The sequence below is a fragment of the Panthera leo genome, chromosome C1 (genome assembly GCF_018350215.1).
Source record: "Panthera leo isolate Ple1 chromosome C1, P.leo_Ple1_pat1.1, whole genome shotgun sequence".
Classification (NCBI taxonomy): Eukaryota; Metazoa; Chordata; class Mammalia; order Carnivora; family Felidae; genus Panthera; species Panthera leo.
Window position 1 is genome coordinate 213,949,873 of NC_056686.1, and position 21,701 is coordinate 213,971,573.

The 21,701-nt window shown below is 42.9% G+C and overlaps 1 protein-coding gene across 15 annotated transcripts in view; it reads right to left on the reverse strand.

The window, feature by feature from the left end:
- USP40 (ubiquitin specific peptidase 40) overlaps positions 1–21,701 on the reverse strand; it is an 88,837-nt gene that overhangs the window by 22,865 nt on the left and 44,271 nt on the right. For all 15 annotated transcript variants that reach the window (XM_042950557.1, XM_042950556.1, XM_042950548.1 and 12 more), the window contains 10 exons: positions 21,522–21,693; positions 19,169–19,253; positions 17,994–18,064; positions 16,952–17,271; positions 15,538–15,661; positions 14,026–14,083; positions 7,799–7,852; positions 7,000–7,088; positions 5,564–5,650; positions 833–869 (listed from right to left, as the gene is read on the reverse strand). In XM_042950557.1, the coding sequence (XP_042806491.1) occupies positions 833–869; positions 5,564–5,650; positions 7,000–7,088; positions 7,799–7,852; positions 14,026–14,083; positions 15,538–15,661; positions 16,952–17,271; positions 17,994–18,064; positions 19,169–19,253; positions 21,522–21,693 (1,097 nt within the window). The remainder of the gene's footprint in view (positions 1–832; positions 870–5,563; positions 5,651–6,999; positions 7,089–7,798; positions 7,853–14,025; positions 14,084–15,537; positions 15,662–16,951; positions 17,272–17,993; positions 18,065–19,168; positions 19,254–21,521; positions 21,694–21,701) is intronic.

The following is a 21,701-nucleotide window of genomic DNA, read 5'->3' on the forward strand; positions in this document are numbered from 1 at the left end:
AGTCCTTACAATACTGTTCTTTGCAGACCCTCTCCTGCCATTAGTTCTAGTTTTAAATACAGTAAGAATTACAGCAATATTTAACTTGATCTAAGTGTGTTTTAAAAACAACAAGCAGACACCACCAGGAAGCTGAAAGTGAACACCAATACTTCCAAGCATAACCCGGAAGGAAGAACTCAGGTTCTGTGGGCAGAGAGGCCCAGCTACTTGCCATGTGACTCTGAGTAAACCCTGCAGCCAGTCTCAGCCTCTGTCTGTCACCTGTGAGACGGGAACGGGCACTGTTCCCGCACAGGAGTGTAAGCTCCGAGGACAGGGCCCCTTGTGCAGGCCCGTCAGCTTCCCTCCCGGCTACCGGAACCACAGGTTACCCTCCGGTGAAGTCTGAGGACCACAAATGCTCTAAGAGCTGCGTGATGCCCCTGTGAGCTGGCTCGCGTGATTCCACCCAGGTACCTACTTCAAAGATTTATTTTCTTCATTTGTATCACATTCCCTAGTCTCTAGCACAAAAATCCTGGCATGAAGCACAATGCGCTGAAATTCTGAATCCATGACATTAAAAAGAAAAAAAAAAACCCATCAGTGAACAGCCTGGGTAATTCTGGAGGGCATAAATCCTAACTTCGTCTCTGTGCCAGTGTCTGCTAACCCACAGCCAGACTTCTTCGAGCTTGCAAATATGAACCAGGAGACTTCACTATGTACACACAGAGGTGTAAAGTGTAACAGACCTGGCCCAAAAATGTCTGAAAAGCTTTCATTAGGCTTGCAGATAATTTATTCTAAGGATATAGATAAGACTGCATCATCGTGGTCCGTAACTTACCTGGTAGGCCAGACTTCTCCAGCATGAGCTTTAAACACTGTTTAAAAAAAACACACACACACACAGACACACATAGAAAAAACATGTTCATTAGTTTTCTGTTTTTGAGTTACAGTACTGTGAGAGATACCCCTTTTGGACCCTGCGCCTATTTGTATTACATTTAATAATTCCCGAAGAGATCAGGATGTACATAGCCACGGAGAGGATTTAAGCAAGCTCTGCTTCCTAAGAGCTGGAGCAAACCCAGGAGGGAAAAACAAGTTCCTGGTGTTTGCATCTGAGACTTAGATCCACCCAGGTCTATAGTGTGACCTTCTTCTGCTTGTGAGGACCAACACCACGGTTTTGACTGGATAGGATTAGACTGATTTCACAGATACACATTGAACTGAATCTTACAAAGAGAGATTAGTCTTCATGTAGCACTCAAGAAATACCACTGGTCACCTATAAACTCACAGAGAAAGATCTGTGCAGGTGGCGACCCCACAGCACAACGCAATAAGCGAGATGTGATTAACATGAGTTTAAATAATAATAAAAAATAGAAACTCCCAACTTCCTGACGGAAAAAAAATTCTCAAATTAACTGAGAACAAAAGAGTAGATAAAACGTGATTTATACTACACCAGAGTGGAAGGAAGAATAAGGAATAAAAAAAAGAGCAAAGGATCAAAATATCCATTAACAGGGGAACATTTAAATAAGCTATCAGAGGTCTTAAAACAGCTAAAAGGATACAGGAGATTTATATGCACTGGTCTTAAAAGATCTTTAAAATATCTGAAGTGAAAATTCTAGTATAATACATGCAGCGTGATCCCATTTATGATGTAAAAGAAACCATGCGAAGAAGCCCAGCCCCTCTTCTGTACATACACACACACACACACACCTCCCCATGTTGGTCCGTGCATGTCCAAAGTCTGGAAGGACACACATTCACGGGTGTGGTCAGATCACACCTTCCCAAGACAATGGTGACTTCTGAGGGACTAGCACAGGCTGGTGACCAAGGAGGATCTTTAGCACTGCCCAACCCGCCCCCAGGGAGTCCCCGAGTAGTTGTAGGACTAAAAATAACAAAGACTGTTTAGAAAAGGAGGACAATGAGAACACATCACATTAACACACAGGGAATGGGGCGAAGCTGCAAAGCAAACTGCGGTCTTCACAACAGGCATTATTTAAGAAACACAAACAGGGATGCCTGGGGGCTCGGAGTCTTGATTTCAGCTCAGGTCACGATCCCACGACCCTGCACCCTGAGCGTGCAGCTTGCCTGCTAGTCTCTCTCCCTCTCTCTCTGCCTCTCCCCAACCCACGTGTGCTGTGTGCACACTCAAAAAAAAAAAAAAAAAAAAAAAAAACCAAACCCAAAACAAAACAAAAAACCACCAAACAAACAAAAATACAAACAGCTAGACATCTACCTTAGCTGTGTTCTAAGGAGGGGAATGGCCGATGTAAAGGCCGTGTTGGGGAAGAGCATGGAGGCCAATGTGGCTGAGCAGAGTGAACACTCAGGGCCTCTGGCCGTGGCTCTGAATGAGACAGGGAAGCACAGAAGGGCTTTGAATACAGTAAAGGGATCACTCAACTCCTCTGTAGAAACAGACCCTGGGAAATGCAAGGCTGGAAAGACAAAGATCCATCAGGAAGCGGTTGGAATAATCTAGGTGAGAGCTGACCAAGGTGTGGCAGTGGAAGGAATGAGATGTAGCCAGATCCTAGATAAATTTTGATGGTAGAACCAAAAAGACTTCCTGAAGACCCGGATGTGAAATAAAGAAAAGAATCAAGGACGACTCCAAGGTGTTTTGGCGCAAACAAGTAGAAAAATGGAGTCGCTACCATCAACCGACAGAAGCTGGAAGGGTGAGTGAGGCCCGGAGACAGGTGAGAGGACAGGTGTACAGAGCAGGGGTGTGGTGATCTGGGATGACGATCAGACAAGCAGGCAGCAGCTGGATACCCAAGCATGGAGCTCTGGGGCGAGGTCCAGTCTAGGAACTGAGCGCTGGGGTGCTGACGAGGGGAAAAAAGAGCATAAAGCAAACTGTGAAGGGGTAGGCCTGTGAGGCGAAGGAAATTCTGACGAGTTGTGGTCTCTTGAGGCAAGTGACCGAAGTGTTTCAAGGAACAGAGTCACTGGGGCGCCTGGGGGGCTCAGTCAGTTAAGTGTCCGACTCTTGATTTCGGCTCAGGTCACGGTCTCAAGGTTTGTGAAATCGAGCCCCACACCGGGCTCTATGCTGAGCATAGAGCCTGCTTGGGAATCTCTCTCTGTCCTTCCCCTGCTCGTGCTCTCAGAATAAACAAACGTTAAAGAAAAAACAGGAACAGAGAGGCATCAATCATGTCAAACGCCATGGAGAGTAGGAAGATGACAAGTGAGAACCGCTCCCCGGGCACAGCAACATAGAGGGTAGGAGTCTGCCTGCAGCGGGTTCAAGAGAGCGGAAAGATACGCACATCACATCGCTACTTTGGAAAGTTCTGTGGTTTCTTTTCTTTGAAGTTAAAAAGAACCAAAAAGCTACATGGCAAATGAAAAACTGAGAGAATATTTACAGCAGGTAACAAAAGGTAACAAATAAAAAATGTTCTGCCACGGTCAATTTCAAACACGTGCAGGGGTGGTAAACACGAACCGCCTACACCCAGCCCCCGATCTCCATGCCTGCCCTGGCCCAGCTGGTGTGTCCATACTCCCCTCAGGTTCTTTGAAGCGAGAATATCAGCCATCGTATCATTTATTAATATTCTGTACTCATCTCTAAAAGATGAACATTCTTTAAAAAAAAACGTGAACCGAGAACAATTATGACATCTGAAAAACTTAGGAATTCCTTAATAACAAACACCCAGTTGGTGTTCACATTCCCCCGTTTTTTCCTTTTTTTTTAGTAATAAGCTCTATGCCCAACGTGGGGCAAGAGCTCATGACCCTGAGATCAGGAGTCGCGTGCTCCACCGACAGCCAGCAGAGGCGTCCCTACATTCCCTGAGTTTCTCTTAAACCGTGACTAAGTTTTAGTGGTTTGCCCTTGCTCCCCCTAAGTCTTCCGAGTCCCTTTTAACCTCATCCTGCCACCGATGTCATGAAGAGGGGTTTTCCACCTTGGGACTGTGCAGATGGTAGCCCTGTGGTGCGGGAACACATCCCTTTGTCCCCTTATTCCTTATACACTGCTCCTCAGACCTAAAAGCTCAGGTCCACTATTTTTTTCTGGTTGTTGTTGTTGTTGTTGTTGTTGTTTTTTCCCAGAAGAGCATGGGTATCAATTTGGAACTTCTATAATGTCTAGGTTGTTAGTGGTCTTTCAGGATCATTGTTTAGATCCATTAATTCTCTAGGAGTTAAAAAAAAAAACTGTGACAGTCTAAAATTCTTTCTTCATTTTATTAGCTGAGATAGGTCTATAAAAAAACCTTCTCATTACCTATTTGGTTACCCTGCAGTATCGTCTCCAAAAGAAAAAGGGGAAGAATGCTCGATCCCTTTCCTTATGGCTCACTTGTGTCCACTCTGTGTAACCAATGAAGACGGTCTTTTTAGGATCATTCTCAACTCATGAATTTTATGTATGTGGTATGTGTACTCATCAGCTTTACGATCATTCCTACAAAAGCTCCAACGGTCTTATCTGTGACTAGCAACAGCCTCTTCCAAGGTGGCCCTGGAACTTCTCTGCTGCTCCCAGCAGTCTTTGCTAGTTTACTGCTTCTGTGAGCACAAGACGTTCCAGGCTCACCAGACATGTTCCTGACCTAGATACAGAACCAATGGCTACTTCCAGAAGCCCTGATTCCTTCTAGTAGGAAATGGTATTTAGTAATCGCAATCTGGGCGCTGGGGCTCACTCCCGCCTGGCCAGTCACTGTGTCTAAGCTGTTCTAGGGGACTGAGCTAGAAAAAAAAATTTAAAAAACACCAAGATCATTCTGTCTCTTCTGATCCAAATTCAGGAGTGCGGGCTCTATGCAACTACACCAATGTTATGTGTGTTTCCATTTTCCAACACCGAAAGTCCTAGTTCTTAGTGACGCTAATATAATTCTTCGTTTGCTTTACCCTATACACGCACACATTCATGAAGTGTGCGTGCCATTATGTATGAATATAACCTAAAAACACCAGTAGGAAATATGCCAAAATGTTAACATTAGTGAGATAAAGGATAATGAGGTTTTAATTTTTTCTTTTAATCCATTTCTACATAGCCCAGATTTTTTATTTTTATTTTTTTAAATTTACATCCAAGTTAGTTAGCATATAGTGCAACAATGATTTTAGGAGTAGATTTCTTAATGCCCTTTACCCATTTAGACCATCCCCCCTCCCACACCCCCTCCAGTAACCCTCTGTTGGTTCTCCATATTTAAGAGTCTCTTATGTTTTGTCCTCCTCCCTGTTTTTATATTATTTTTGCTTCCCTTCCCTTATGTTCACCTGTTTTGTATCTCAAAGTCCTCCCAGATTTCTGTAATAAACAAGTATTATTGGTAATCAAAAAAGAAAAAAAATAATCATCTTATTTTAAAACTTTGGGTTGGCTCACCAATTTCCAAGTTCCCCAAATTACTCTTTTAATGAATGCACAGAATTCTTTAAAATATATTATGTGAATCCTAACCTCAAAACCCAAACACGGGTTCCCACAGCTCCCTAGACCAAATGCCCACAGACCTTTCCCCACGCCAAAAATAGTAAAATTACTTACATCTCTCGCAGACATTGTTTCTTCTACGATAATCTCCATCTCTGTACCAGGCTGAACATCACTCCCCACAGTGAAAAACAGGAACAGCTAAGATCAATGAATGCAATTTAATCTAAATTTTAAAATTTTATACATGTATTATTTTCTTCCAGAAAAGACAAGCCAATGGCCCATGGAATTTTAATAAAAAACTCATATTGTATACAAATAAAGATGCAATTTAAACAATAATCTCAACCACCTAGAAACGTAAGATGCTTCACACCAATGTTTTTACTCCTGTAGGTACTATTATGTCAATGTTTGTCTGTCACAGGTATTATTTATTTCACTATGATCTTCACTTCTTTCTCAGTCACTCCTCAGAAGGATTTGCTACACACTGTAAGCATTAGCTGGGTTTTTTCTCTGTCATTTGGTTGTGATCTTGTTTTCTGTCCAGGGAATCTGATCTGTCAGTTCATTTCCTTTCAGACTCAATCTTACTTGTCACATTCCCCTGCCACAAGCTTGTCATGCACTCCGACGTGCTAAAGTTCAGGGGAGGAACGAATTAAAGAGGAGGGAGCTGGGCACTAATGAAGTGGCTCCAGGAACCACAGGGATCCTGACAGGAGTCTAGCTTCCCTGGATACAGTCTTAACAGTAAGGACACTGACTTCTGGATGGTAATAAAAGTTTATTAAAAAAGGTAGGGCTTCTCGCAAAGGTCGACCTAATATCTTACACAGAAAATGAATACTGATTAAAAAGAGAACTGCTATGAGACTATTAGACTCCTGCAGAGAGTAATTCGGGGCAAGATCAATACGCTGTTTTCATTCAATCTAAGAAGCCGTGGCGGTTACTCATTCCTTTCTGTACCTCTAAGAAAGAAACAGTATCAGAAGCAATCACAGATGCTACAGATCTTAAGATGGATCCTAATCTCACGATGTCAAAATGTGGGGGGAAAAGGGTGCATTTTAGATTCAAGTAGGTGGCCACTCAACTTTAGAGGCCCCCCTTAACACAAAATTTTCACAGGAAAAGAACTTTATGAATATACTCTGACAGGATATTCTTGATTTAAACACGAAGAACCATATGGATGTATGCCTAACATAAAAGGTACCATTTAAGAAAGAAACTTCTATGAAAAACAATTACTGCTGCAGTAGTTAAGGTAAGAATTATGAAATTAAGAACTTCTGGGAATGCCTGGGTGGCTCAGTCAGTTAAGTGTCCGACTTCGGCTCACGTCATGATCTCGTGGTTCTTGGGTTCGAGCCCCGCGTCGGGCCCTGTGCTGACAGTTTAGAGACTGGAGCCTGCTTCAGATTCTGTATCTGCCTCTCTGCCCCTCCCTTGCACACGCTCTCTCTCTCTCTCTCAAAAACAAATAAACTTTAAAAAAAGAAAAAGAAGTTCTGACTCTGGGAAGGCTGATTCTGTACCTGGGAGGGAGTTGGTGCTTTCCCAGGACACAGTCCCAATGAACTGCCCATCTTCAATTCCGCTTCCTTCACGGTGTAGCTGTCTGGCACTACAAAGAATGTGGATAACATGATGAGTGTTATGAATTCCTACCTCTCTGGGCAAAATAACATACTGAAATCAGTATTTCTTTGAAAATCAACAATGTCAAGAAAGAAAAAAAATGAGGTGCACTCCATGCAAAAAGATTACCTATATGATAGTTACGTTTGATTTTCAATTTCCACACTCTTGAGTTATCTGTACGACAATGCTAAGAAGTAAGAGGCAGCTATCTGTGAGCCACTGTTTACACGGATTAAAAGCGAGATATTCCCCACCGATTCATGAGTGATGGACCAGCCTCTTCCACATTTAAAGCTGCTGTAGTGACCGCCATTGATTATTTAAGTCGAATGACAAGATGCATTACAGAGGCGAGAGCAAAAACTGTTTCACAACTGCTCTCACGATAAAACGAGCAACACAAATAAAACACTTTGACAATAAAACTAGAAAGATAGGACTCGATCAAAACAACAGCCTAAAATGAGGATCAGCTTATCAGAAAGGCAGGCGTTTTCCTTTAGACGACAGAAGTGTCTGAATTTTTTTCTGTAACACGTGAAGATGGCACTGGGACCATAAAATGTCCTAAAAATTAGTTTCCAAAAGGTAAATTTAAGGATGTTAAGCACTGGAAGCCATTACCGGAAGTTAAGTGTTAAGAAGGACCGATGGCATGAGTGTGCGTAGGTTCTGAAGGCTCCCGCGATTTACCTGGACAGAGAAGCTTCCCGTTTCTACCAATAGGTCTCAAACAGCTGTTCTCAGCTAAAAATAAGAAGAAGCTGGTTAGTGCACCAAACCAAACTAAGGAGAGATGCTCTACTGTGTTAATTAGCAGAAAGCTACCATGAGCTACAAGACAAAACCCCACAAGTACAGACAGCGTTCACTTCGCGGGAGCGAGCACCGAGGGAGTGCAGGTCAAGGTGAAACTGTGCAAAGCCAGCCTAGTAGCCATGAGGGCCACTGCAGATGTCCTGTGACCTTTCAGCACTGTTGTTAAAAAAAACATTTAAAGGGGTGCCTGGGTGGCTCGGTCGGTTAAGCGTCCGACTTCGGCTCAGGTCACGATCTCACTGTCCGTGAGTTCGAGCCCCGCGTCGGGCTCTGTGCTGACTGCTCAGAACCTGGAGCCTGTTTCAGATTCTGTGTCTCCCTCTCTCTCTGACCCTCCCCTGTTCATGCTCTATTTCTCCCTGTCTCAAAAATAAATAAAACGTTAAAAAAATTAAAAAAAAAACCAAAAAACAAAAAACATTTAAATCTCTGTTGGTTATGAGTGTATAGTGAAATTAAAACAAATAGTAAAACTAATATTTAAAACACTAGAGACCCTGAGAATACTTTTTTTTTTTTTTTTTTTTTTGTAAAAAACATAGCAAGACGAGTTTACACAGGGCTCTCTTCTTGTCGGAGAGCTTACAATCCGGAGGGGGCATCTGGTCTATCCCCTGGCAAACGTTCATAATCTAAGTTGGGTCTGCTTCCAAAATTTCCTACGTTGTGCTCAACCTCATGAAGTCCTCCAGGAGCTCCTTTTTTTTTTTTTTTTTTTAAAGTTTTTTATCTATTGATTTTGAGAGAGAGAGCCTGGGTGAGGGAGGGGCAGAGAAAGAGGAGACGGTGAGAATCCCATGGCACTGGCAGTGCAGAGCCCGATGCGGGACTTGAACTCACAAACCGTGGGATCATGATGTGAGCCAAAATCAAGAGTTGGCCGGTTAAACAACTGAGGTGCCCCTCCAGGAGCTCCTTTAACGTGAGGTTCTCTGCCAGCACCACGTCCTCTGGAATGTCGCCATCCTTTCTGTCACAACCACTTTCCTCACATTCATTCACGTCCTCTGGCTGCACATCTGGTCTCTAGAGCTGCGCAGTGCCATCGTGCCCACGGTTAGCTACTGCTATCCCTCTGTGTACTTTCTTGGCTGCACCCTCATTTTGTGGAGCGATCGGTTAGCCATTACTGCAGAAAGTGCACAGGTCGCCACAGAAGGGGGGACAGATCGCACGCTGTGCTGCGGTGAGATAAATCCCTGATCGTGAGGCACGTCTGCTGTTTAAGCAGTGATCTGTGCAATGAAGGGCGAGTAGCAAAGTTTGTAGTTCATGCAATTACTCAGTTAATGTCCAGTGTAGCTGGCATTTGAACCATGTTGCCGGGTGGCTGATGTTACGTAATGAGCCACGGTAACTGACATTCGTGCCCACTGCCTACGTGTAAAATACATTAAGTGACTTTTATGCTTATTAAACGGATTAGGCCCCTACTTTTGTGGGGGTGAGGATTCCTGCTTTGTGGGGAGGAGCCCACCAGGTTTTGAGTCCAGACAGAATTCTTAAATAGCCAGATATGAGTAAGGGGCTGGGAGGATAAGAACAGCATGGGCCTTCCCAGCTCACACTCTGCCAGACCACAGCAAATCTCTGAAATTCTGGAGTTCTCCATGTTACACGGTGGTAATATGAAGCTAGCAAACAATTCTAACACAAGTTTCTTGACAACTGAAACAGCTTACGGAGAGTTCTTCAACTTAAAAACATGCATTTTAAATACCACCTCCTTAAAATAGTCCCATTTGATTCCACGAGCCGCATCGCCTATGTGCCAGACCCGCTCTAGAAGCGGACGGTGCGGCGGGAAGCGGAACAGCTATGGAGCCTGTGCTCAGAGGCTCGGCTGCTGGGGAAAGGGGTGCAGGTAGGGCCCCAGCGCTACAAGGGAGGTACGGGGTATTAGGACAAAACAGACAGCAGTGCAGACCGCGTGTTCCGGGACGACGGGAAGTAACATTTCTGCTGGGGCAACTGAGTGAAGTGAGTGAAGAGGAGGGAAGGGGACAGAGCTGAGGGAGGAGACAGCCCTGAGAAGTTGGGTGAGGTGCGGCACAGCTGGCGCACTGGAAACCCAGAAAGCCAGCACGGGGAGTGTGTTGTGAATAAGCAGAGGAGGGGACCAGAAAGAAGTCGGAGGCCGCGGTCAGAGGAGGCCAGGTCTTGGAGAAGAGGGCGGAGAAGGAGGCTCCAGAGAGCTGGGCGCAGAGTGATACGATCGGATTCGCATCCATTTAAGAAGATCACTTGCTCAATGGAGAGCGGCTTGGAGGGGAGCAAGAGTGAAGGAAGGGAGGCCGGTTTCACGGAAGAGGGTGAAGTATTCATTTTAATAAACCAAATGCTTTCAATTTGAGGTGCAGGTTACAATAAAACACATCCAGTTTACGTGTACAAAGAGTGCGATTTAAACAGTGAGCAACCACCTGCAAACGGAGCTAGATTAGCCACATCCCTCAAACCCCTCATGTTACCTTGCAGTCAACCTCCACCCCCAATCCGATTTTCCACCCCTGTAACTACAGCTTAGGTTTTCTTTTTTGAAAACTTCATGTAAATGGAAGCATAAGAATACGAACTCTTCCGTGCCTAGTTTCTGCTCTGCACTCCGAGAGTCTACATGTTCCGCAGGTGGTGGTTGTCTGCGGCTCTTACTGATGAACGGCATCCCTCTAGAAGGCTACACCGTAGTGAGCTCACCATTCACTGGCGCGTGGGCTTCTGGACTGTATCCCGCTTTCGTTACGAACACTGTATAGTGTTTGTAAGGATAGGTTTGAGTTCTCTTGGGTAAGCACCTAGGACGGATAAGTGAACGTTCAAATTCATACTAAGCGGACTCTCTACCAAAGTGCTACCGCTTTTACACCCCCACCAGCACCAAGCGGGGGCTGCACAAGCCCCACATCTTCGCCAACACCGGGTTTGCCAGTGACCGTAACCATCCCGCTGGGTGTGCGGTGCTGTGTTGTCACGGTTGCAGTCTGATGGCTGATGACACCGAGCATCCTTCCCCGGGCTTCCTGGTCATCCACAGAGAGACGTGTTTTTGTAAAGCGTCCTCCCAATGTGGGGTTGGGCTGTCTTCTGATTACGGTACAAGCACATTTTACGTGACCTGGATGCAAGTCTATTGTCAAATGTGTTACACAAATTGTTTTCCTCGCAGTTTGTGGCCTGTCTTTTCAAATGTCTTTTAAATACAGAGGTTTTAAATTTTAATATTGCCAATTTGTTAGTTTTTTTCTTTTATGGTTTGTGTCTGTTGAGTCCTGATTTAAAAAAATCTTTTCCTTATGATAAAGTAACAAAGATTTTCTCATAAGTTCTCTCCTAGAAATTGTATATAAATGGTTTCAACATTTATGTCTATGATCCACTTAGAATTAGTATTTTACATGATATAAGGCAAAGCTAGAGTATCCAGCACCTTACCTTGAAAATATACTCGTTTTCCCCAGGGAAACACTTTTGCTCTTTTGTTAAAAGTCAACGGATTAGGGGTGCCTGGGTGGCTCAGTCAGTTAAGCATGCAACTTCGGCTCAGGTCATGATCTCGTGGTTCCTGAGTTCAAGACCCACGTCAGGCTCTGTGCTGACAGCTCGGGGCCTGGAGCCTGCTTCCGATTCTGTGTCTCCCTCTCTCTCTCTGCCCTCCCCCCTCATGCTCTCTCTCTTGCTCTCAAAAATAAATAAACATTAAAAAAAAAAGTTAACAGACTATACATATTTGTACCTATTTCTGGATTCTCAATGTGGTCCCAATATAAATATTTTAAGTTCAAAACCACATACAGTCTCTATTCCACATTCTTCTTAAAAGAGTCCTTTAAAAGTATGAAAATTATTCTCGGCTCACTGACTGCAAAGAAACAGGTTACAGGCTTAGGCAGCTTGCTGCCCTATGTTTACTCCTATGCCAGCACCCACTGTCTTGATGCCTACAGCTTTGGACTGAATCTTGAAATCAGACAGGGTAACTCTTCCAACTCTGTTCCCCACCCCCACCTCCAAACTGTCAGGATACTCTAGGTTCTTTGCACTTCCATGTAAATTGAATCAGCCTGTCAATTTCTACACACACACATACACAAGCAAAACTCAATAGCATTTTGAGTGAGGAGGATGCATTCAATCTACAAATCGATTTTGGGAGAATTCACCTCTTAACAATGTCGTCTTTTCTGACCCAAGAACACGATACAGTGCTCCGCTTATTTAGGTGTTCTTTGACTTTTCACAACAAAATTTTTTTGTCGTAAGTATATATATACGTCTTGCACATATTTCGTTAAATTTATCCCCAAGTTTTTCATGATATCTCATGCTATTGTAAATGTTTTCTTAATCTCATTTTCCATTTTTTTTGTTGCTAGTAAACAAACAACGGACTTTTGTGTATTAATCCTGACTTCTTGCTAAGCTTGCTAATTTTAGTATCTTTTTAGTAGAATCCTTTAGATAGACAGCAGGCACATCAAAAGTGCTCACAACTGCTGCATTAGGAAAATCAATTAAACACAATGATAGCAATTCATATCCACTAGAATGACTATAATCAAAAAGATACTTACAAACACTGGCAAGGATATGGACAAACAGCAATGCTGATACATTGCTAGTGGGGATGTAAATGATTCAGCCACTTTGGAAAGTAGTATGGCAGTTTCTTATAAAGTTAAACATACATTTGCCATATGACCCAGCAGTTATAATCCTATATATCTACCCAAGAGAACTGAAAACATGTCCACACAAAGACTTGGATGGAAATGTGTACAGTAGCATTATTCATAAAACCCTAAAACTAGAAACAATGCAAATGTATATCAACTGGTAGATGAATAAGCAAAATGTGATCCATCTGTACCACTGAGTATTTAGTCAGCAATGAAAAGGAACACACTTCTGGTACATGCTCAATCATGGATAAACCTCAAAATGGTATGCTAAGTGAAAGAAGTCAGACACAAGGGACTACAAACCACATGTCTCTGTAAGTCTACAGAGACAGGAAGTAGACGAACGGCTGTCGGGGTTTGGAAGGCAAAAGGTGCATGAGGGATCTTTTTTTTTTTTTTTTAAGTTTATTTATTTATTTTGAGATTGAAAGAGAGAGAAAGAGAGCGAGCGAGCGAGAGAGAGAGCAAGAGCAGGGTAGGGGCAGAGAGAGGCAGGGAGAGAGAATCCCAAGCAGGCTCCACGCCATCAGCACAGAGCCCAGTGCAGTGCTCGAACCCACGAACTGTGAGATTATGACCTGAGCCGAAATCAAGAGTCGGGTGGTTAACCAACTGAGCCACCCAGGCACCCGGCATAAGGGATCTTTTCGGAGCAATGAAATGTTTGGAAACTGGACTGTGCTGATGGCTGTACAACTCCATACATTTACTAATCATCGCTGACACTTAAAATGCATATTTCATAGGATGTAAATTATACCTCGATAAAGCTGTTAAAGAAAACCTAATGCTGAGTGAAGAGTGGGTTTCAGAATGTTATATTCAGTACGACAGAATTAACTTAAATGTGAAAATACACACATACATCTCTATGTGGAAGCATAATATAGAAGTACAATACGAACACACACACTAGACACACACCCAAATCAGATACACTGGTTGCATCTGGGGAGGGAGAGGGACTAGGTCTGAGGAGCAGGACACAGAGAATTTTAACTGTATTTGCAATGTTTCAAACAACAATAAACACATGACAAAATGTTAACAATTGTCCATTTTGTGTGGTAGGTGCATGAATTTTCCCTGTTACTTATTTGAGACAGAGACAGAGACAGAGACAGAGAGAGAGAGAGAGAGAGAGAGAGAAAGAGAACACGAACACACATGCACGAGCTGGGGGAAGGGGCCAAGAGAGAGAATCTTAGGCAGGCTCTATGCTCAGCGCGGAGCCCAACGCAGGGCTTGATCCCACGACCCTGGGATCGCGACCTGACCCAAAATCAAGAGTCGGACGGTCAACTGACTGGGGCCACCCAGGCACTCCTGAATTACTTTTTGTATTCCCACAGTTCTTTCAACCAAAAATCAAAACAAAACTAAATTAAACCCCAAAACCCGAAAGCAAACGTAAATGATTACCTAGTTCCTTCATTAATTTTAATTCCTTTATGGCTTTAATTCGAATCTCATACACCACCTAAAATAGAGAAATGAACTAGTGACTCTGCGGGAGAACAACGGGAGGGGACAGCATGAGGTCATCAGTGCGCACGTCAACAGGTTAGCTGCCTTACCAGTTACTGGGCAGGGTTTCGGCCTACTTGAAAAAAGATTTTTTTTTTTTTCTATCCCTGAAATTCATTTTCTATCTTCTACCAAGTTAAAAATAAAAACTCAGATCTTAATAGTTAAGATTTTACCAAACTGATGTTAACTGGGGCAGAAAGAAGACACTTATGGAAAAACTTAAAGCAATTCTAGCTACAAAGGCAAAAAGCTGAAAACCCACTAACCTTTTTAATGAGAGCAAACAAAAGAAAACAAAGTTAATGGTATTTGTTTATGTTAAGAATGACGAACTCAGGGCCAATGAGCATAGAAAATATAAAAATGTACAGTGCTAATCCAAGGGCACTATTTAAATCTGTTTAAATAATTTTATCTATATTGTTTTTTTTTTTTTTTTTTCCTTTTTGGTTTAGGCTAATTGCCTCTAGGGCATAAAACTGGAAATTCAGCGGTAAAGTGATGTCAGCGATCACGGACAGGATCCTCCCAGCAGCGCCCCAGAAGGTGCCAAGAAGGGACAAGGACTGAATAACCAGGACTTCCCAAAGTCCTCACTTAGGGTCAGGATGGCAGGTCTCTCGAGCTTCAGGGCACCAGCCTTATCCTGTCCCCTCTACTGTACCAACAAATATTAATGCACCGTAAGAAATTAGAGTATTTAAAGAAAACATTCTAACAGGTTTCTTCTGATGTTATAGATAAAAAACCTCAATGAACTGAGAATATGTGAATATAAAAAAAGAGGTTTCCTGGAATGATGTTTAAGGAAATGAGGGTCACGGTCTTCAAGTGGAAAAGTGAAGAATTGCTTTGAAGAGCAGCTGGCTTTATACGGAGCACGGAGTATAATGCAGAGCAAATGAAGATCAACAACAACAACACAACACAAAAGTGAAACATACATGCCTGGTTTAAAAAAGAGAGAAAAGGTCATAGGAAAACAACATTTTATATTTATCGAAGCTGGCAGATTCCATGAACGAATTAAATAGGCAAATCCTATATTCTAACTCCAGCCTCTAGAGGGAAAAAACGGCCCATATTTTCTTGAAATAAATATGCCACTGACACAGGTAAACGAGCAGTAATCAAATGTTAGTAATAAAATGTTGACTTCCTCCCCCCTCCCTTTTTTTTATTAAAGTAGGCTCAACGCCCAACATGGGAGTTTGAACCCATGACCCTGAGATCGTGAGTCGCATGCTCTACTGACTGAGCCAACTGGGTGCCCCCAAAAGTTGATTTCTTTAGATCTAGAAGCCCACTGAGACAACTGTCCTGAAGATTTCGGGTACTGCTTTCCATGTCAAATTCTGTCCAACTAGAAAACCGTCCTCCAAACTTGAAGTGTAACCTACTCACTGTGTTCACAGTGGCTGATATTTTAACTTGCTTCTCCTCAGACTCCACCTCGCATAAGTTTTGAACTTGGAGCCAGCTGGTCTCACTCGCACCAGTGAACCATTTCCCTTGTCTGAGCAGCAAACTGTAGGGAAAAAGACATTAAAAAAAAATGGGTTTTTACACAGCACTTCTACAGATCAGAAAGGATCGGAAAATTAACACTTTCCCTTATGCACTATTTCCAAAATTCCGCAGGCATCTCTGACGTGACTGACTGCAGGTAACCAGGGAGTACGGAGGTGGCTTTAAGAAAGCAGACTATGCTTCTAGGGCAGCGTTAGGCAGTAGGTCTACAGGGTCTGTATTCAGGACTCCAACTATTCTTTGGCTCATACAAATAACCTGGTGCCACGTTTTTCGTCTTGTGTGTTGCCACCGTTTTCAAAGAGAAGTGTCAGAGCGCTTAGACCTGCACCTGGAACCACCAGGGAAGCCGGCCCAGGGCACGGAGGCTCGGTCTTCGCTTCTCCGTTCCCCAAGTCCTAACACACATATGTTATTTTTCATAAAGGAACGTATAATAAACTTTTAAGTTAAATCAACAAAGTGTGGAAATAAATGCCTGGAAAACACTCGTCCCAAAGAGTGGTAGTGATAGATGTAATACAAAATAAAAGCAGTTCCGAGCGCCCTGTGTCACGGCCACCATTACTGATAATACGGAGCCTGTAATGTAAGCATATTCGCGGCACTGGTCAAGGAGCGAACTCATTTGTTGCTGGCAACCTCAAGTCCTCAGTAGACGGAAAGCTGGTGGGTGACGGTGCAGGACGCACTGACCACAGAAAAGCACCACAACCGACGTGGGTGACAAACGGAGAGACGCAGCACTTTGGAGCATCCGTGTGACTCATGGGGACCGAAGTTATAATTCCCCACATTAAGTGCCATATCTGGGCAGATGGGAAGGTCTCAGGAGTCAGAAAAAGGATTATGATGAAAACTGGAGTTGCCTTCTGGGAAACTTGTGACAAAATGGACAAATTTAGCTGTATCTTAATATCCTCCTCATGAAAAAAATTCAGGAACTTTGTGAGAATGTGCCTTCGGTTTTGTAGTGAGTGCTAATCAGAACTGATTTGCGAAGATTCTGCTTTATAAAAAACTACACTATATCTCATCTACACCTATATTATCGACCATACTTACTGGAAAAATTTAAAAAGAAAAAACCCATTTCAGTATCATCTTTCCTCCAAGCTGCCTAACCCAGAACACTCCTGTATACGGTGCACAGAACACGATGTTTAGAAACAAAAGGAAAATACTGAACTCTTACCATTATTAAAATAAAGCTTTAGAGTTCTAAGAGATAGAAAAACTATAATTAAAATTCCTTAAAAAGAAATTCTCTTATGTTTCAGCAAGCTACCTCTTATCATCTTTAGACTCCTGAACGAGAACCGAGCTCCCGTTCCCGAGGCCCTGTTCTCTGAACGTCTTCTTCAGATCTTCCTCAGGAATGGCGACCCAGTTCTCTTCCCCGACAGAGTCGGTGGTGCTGACGAAGAGGATGGCTACGGGCATTGCCAAGGCTGTGAGCACAGCCTGCACTTCTGCATTGGATGGGAACACATGTGGGGCCTCTACCAACTGCTGACACTTTTCCCCCTGGCTGCTTGCTGCGAGATGAAGAACATTTATGAGCACAGGCTCACAGTCGCTACCGGTTGGAATGTGGATGCCACCAACCTACGATGATACCAAGACAAGTGTTAGTATAGTTTCTATCTGCCACGATCCAGTCAACAGAACAACACAGTAAAAGACTACTCTTGAAGAATTCTCATTCTTTTTCTTTTCAAGTGAAATACAGTTTTCACAAATGTCTTGTATATATCAGAAGAACAACTCTAGATTTTTCCACTGAAACTTTCTCTTAGCCATTTTTTACTTTCTAGGAGACAAATCTGGAGTGGAGACAGAGACGGACAAGTCCCCAGTAGTGGTAATAAAGCCTTGGGGAAAAAACAACAACAGAAAAAGAGCCTTGGAAATACAGGAGATGAACCAAGGGCAGTCCACCGAGTGGGTGAGAGGCTCCTTGCCCCTTTCCTGACTTAGAAAACTCACTCTGCTCTTGTAGGTAACTCCTAGAACTCAGTGTAAGTATTTGCCCCCGTCTGAACTCCCTCAGGGAACATGCACAGATCCCTACTTAAGCACCCGGATCAATACAATTATTTACACAGAACGCATGAAGGACTATTTACTTTTGAATGGAACATCTGGCTCCATGGAGGCACTCAATAAACGTCTCTTTAGCATATAACTAACACTGATTATACCTACAATTTATCAGACATGTCAGACTTTTTCTAAAATCTAGCTGCCTTCACATATGCTGAATAAAGTTTTATTCAACAACTGAAAAAAACAGAACCATCACAAATATTTCTTTAATGTGTTTTTACCTCCACCCCATTCCATACAAAGATGTCTTCCCCATCCTCAATTTCCATTTCACACAGTGTCAGGTTATCTCCTAGGAAGAAGAGGCCATCAGTGAGACCATCTGTCATGATCACCAAAGACAACCGAACAAAAACAAAAACCTGAGACACTTAAATATTTGTTTGAAAAAGCATTCTCATAAAGGAAAATTAAGGAAAAGGCAGTCATAATATTATACTGGTATTATTTACTATTACTTTTATCTTAAATTTTTTTAAACATTTATTCATTTTTGGGACATAGACACATAGCACGAGCAGGGGAGGGGCAGAGAGAGGGAGACACAGAATCCAAAGCAGGCTCCAGGCTCTGAGCTGTCAGCACAGAGCCCGACGTGGGGCTTGAACTCACAGACACTGAGATCATGACCCAAGCTGAAGTCAGACACAACTGACTGAGCCACCCAGGTGTCCCGATATTACGTTTATCTGTATTCTTCTCATCATACTCTTACGGTTGTTTTTTTTTTTCCATTTTATGTAAGCATTTCTGCACTGTTGTTATGTAAGCCTCCCGAGCACGAGAGCAGGGGAAGCACTGACCGTAATGAACACCGTACAGGAGTGAGCTTAAGCATCACATGGCCCGGGACCCAGCACTAATTAGCTATCTGTCCTGTGTGCCTCGTCCCCAAGCGTCAGTTTTCTTGTTTAGGAAATGGAGATAAAAGAATTTTGTGAAAATCAAAGGATACAATTTACAGAAAACTTATCTCAGTGTTTAGCACAGTGAAGTCCAAAATAAATGTCACTGCAGCTACTGCTATTACTATTGTTTTGTTGTTATTCACAGGTAGCAAATACTTTTAAGTTCTCAAAGTATTTTTGTCTGCTTTGCTACAAAATCTGTGGTAATACAAAAAAAAAAAAAAATCCAAAGCCTCTCAAAAACTTGTTTTGGTGGAGAGGTGCCCTTAATTTGAAAAAAAAAAATATAAACCACGTCTATGCTAGCAGAATTCACATAGAACATAAATCAGATAAATTAGTTCTTTGAAAACCGACAATGTGATGATAGCCTAGTTAAGGAAGTAGCAAGTAGGGGGAGAGACCGGCTAAGAGAAGACAATCACAGAGGAGATGATCAAAATATAAATATATGCGATGAGTTGTTGTATTTCAGTTGTTTATCTTACCATCCAGCATCTGATAAACGTGAAGTCCTGCAGGAACAAGCTTTGCCACACTAAGCACCAGATCTCCTTCCCAAAATTCTAACAGCTACAGAATATTAGTGGAAGAAAACAGAACGATGGGAAGTAACATTAATTTCACATTTCCAGGTGGAAGAATCACACTGTGCAATTTTACATGTGTTGAGATGAAACGGGGAGCTAGCGAATGAATACACCCATCCCACCCAGCACCAAAGATGTGGCAAGAAGGCATCACTCGTTGCTAAATAAGCCAAATCCAAAGATGGCTAATCTCAGCCATTAGCGACCAGAGAATGCTGCATACGCAGTGAATGTGATGACCACCCCAACGACTGTACTTAATTCACGGGGAAGGCCACTTCCTCGGGAAGGCACACTGACAGCATGCCGGTCCAAAAATCTTTGTCCAAAGAGCAAGAATCATTCGTTTCACTAGCACTGTGCAGGGAAAACCACACACCAACATTTTTGTTAACTTGAAAGGAATGTTTCCCACTATAAGTTCAAAAAGTAGCATTGCCAGTTTACAGAATAGTATCACCATGGATTTTTTTTTTTTTTTTAAGTTTCTAGATCTAAGACTCTGGGGACTGGTCATCTCACCAGGATAACATCGCCTGTAAGGGTCAGTCCTACTTCATTCCTCTCCACAATACCACAAGGTAGCTCCCTTAAAAAGAAATCTCCTCTTTACAGGTGATTAGTTAACTGAGTCAACCCTGCAGCTTCTTGCCAATGTCTTACCTCCAGAATAACAGAGATGTGCACTTAAAACACCAGAAAGCAGACTGCAGCAAATTTGAAACTTACGAAGGTGAAGAGGTCTTTTCCATCTGAAAGGTCCCCCTAGACGGGGTCCCCTTCCCAAACCTACCTATAACAACACTGCCTGGACTGGCTCAGGAGTGAACTTTTAATGCAAAAATTCAGAAACACCAGGAAATTTCAGAAATCCTGATACGAATCCAACATTTAAATATCATTCAAATCCACTAAAGTTAAAAAAGACATTGGCCTGCTTTTCTTTGTACAAGAGGAAAATCAAGAGAAAGTGAATAATTTTGGGAACTGATAAGTGTTTTTTTTATTTTATTTATTTTGAGAGAGAGTGAGAGTGGGAGCGTGAGTGGGGGAGGGGCAGAGAGCGAGGGAGAGAGATCCCAAGCAGGCTCCACGCTGCCACAGAGCCCCATGAGATCATGATCTGAGCTGAAGAGTCAGATGCTTATAGACTGAGCCACCAAGGTGCCCTGGGAATTGATACATTTTTTCAGAAAATTCATTTATTCCTGCAAGAAATTAATGCCTACATTTTCTATTTCCCTTTTCCTTGAGTATGAGTAGGAAGTAGCACAAGGTGAAAAGGTGTGATTAAAAGGAAGGAAAGAGTAAGGAGACCAGGGCCTAGTTCTACCACAACCAGAAGCCCGACCGTACACAAGCCATTAGATGTCCCCAAACCACAATTTTTGCACCTGTAATATGGAGTTAGCTTACCCTGGGTTGCCGTGAGATTAAGAACCAGAGGACATGATCTACATGAAGGCACTGGAAGTAAAGTAAGCAGCACTGTTCTCAGTAAAGCACACCTGGACCGGTTACTCAGAGGAAATGACGGACGACAAGGCTCGTTTGTACTGCACACCAGGAGCGATTTTCCTTCACTGAAAAGCTTTAGTAATAATGCTATTCTCAGGGCGCCTGGGTGGCTCGGTTTGTCAAGCATCCGACTCTTGATTTCGGCTCAGTTCGTGATCTCACGGTTTATGGGTTTGAGCCCATCGGGCTCTGTGCTGACAAGTGTGGAGCCTGCTTGGGATTCTCTCTCCCCACTTCTCTCTGCCCCTCCCCTGCTTGTGCACTGTCTGGCTTTCTCTTTTTCCTTAAATTTTTTTTCTCTTAAAAAAAATTTAAAACAACAAAACGCTCCGCTCTACTTAGGGAAGGGAGAAGTGTTAGATGCTTTTGTTCGCTTAGCTCTTGGTTTTGGGCAACATGCTCATCTTTATTTTTTTCTCCTCTTTTAACAAATAATTTTCCAAAAAAGGGACAGTCTTATACTCTTTCTCCCCAGATAAAATATACCAGGCTTGATTCTCCCCCTGAAAACCTGCTGGCAGGACAGTGTGGGTCTCGGCATGCAGAAAAGCCTCTCTGAAAGATGTACACAGAGAGAACATCTGGGGCAACCCTCATGAAGTGGCAGCTGTAGGATTTTAAGTGGCTTTGCAAAAGAAATAGTTGTCTCCCAAACAGGGTTTTTGAAAAGGAGAGTCCAGCTTGAGACGGACCTTAATGTCTAAATTAGTAAGAGGAAGCAGGGCTAAATTACCTGCAGTATTGACTGTCGAAGATCTCCTAAAGTTTTTCTTTTATCAAAGGTGAAATCCCACGTGCTTTCTGCTTGAGAGACTGTCGGGTGCAGAGCCCCATTGAAGAAATGATAATGAGGGCCCAGGTGCAGATGCAATTCAAAACTATTGTTTGCAGAATCACATTCTGCCCTTTAAAG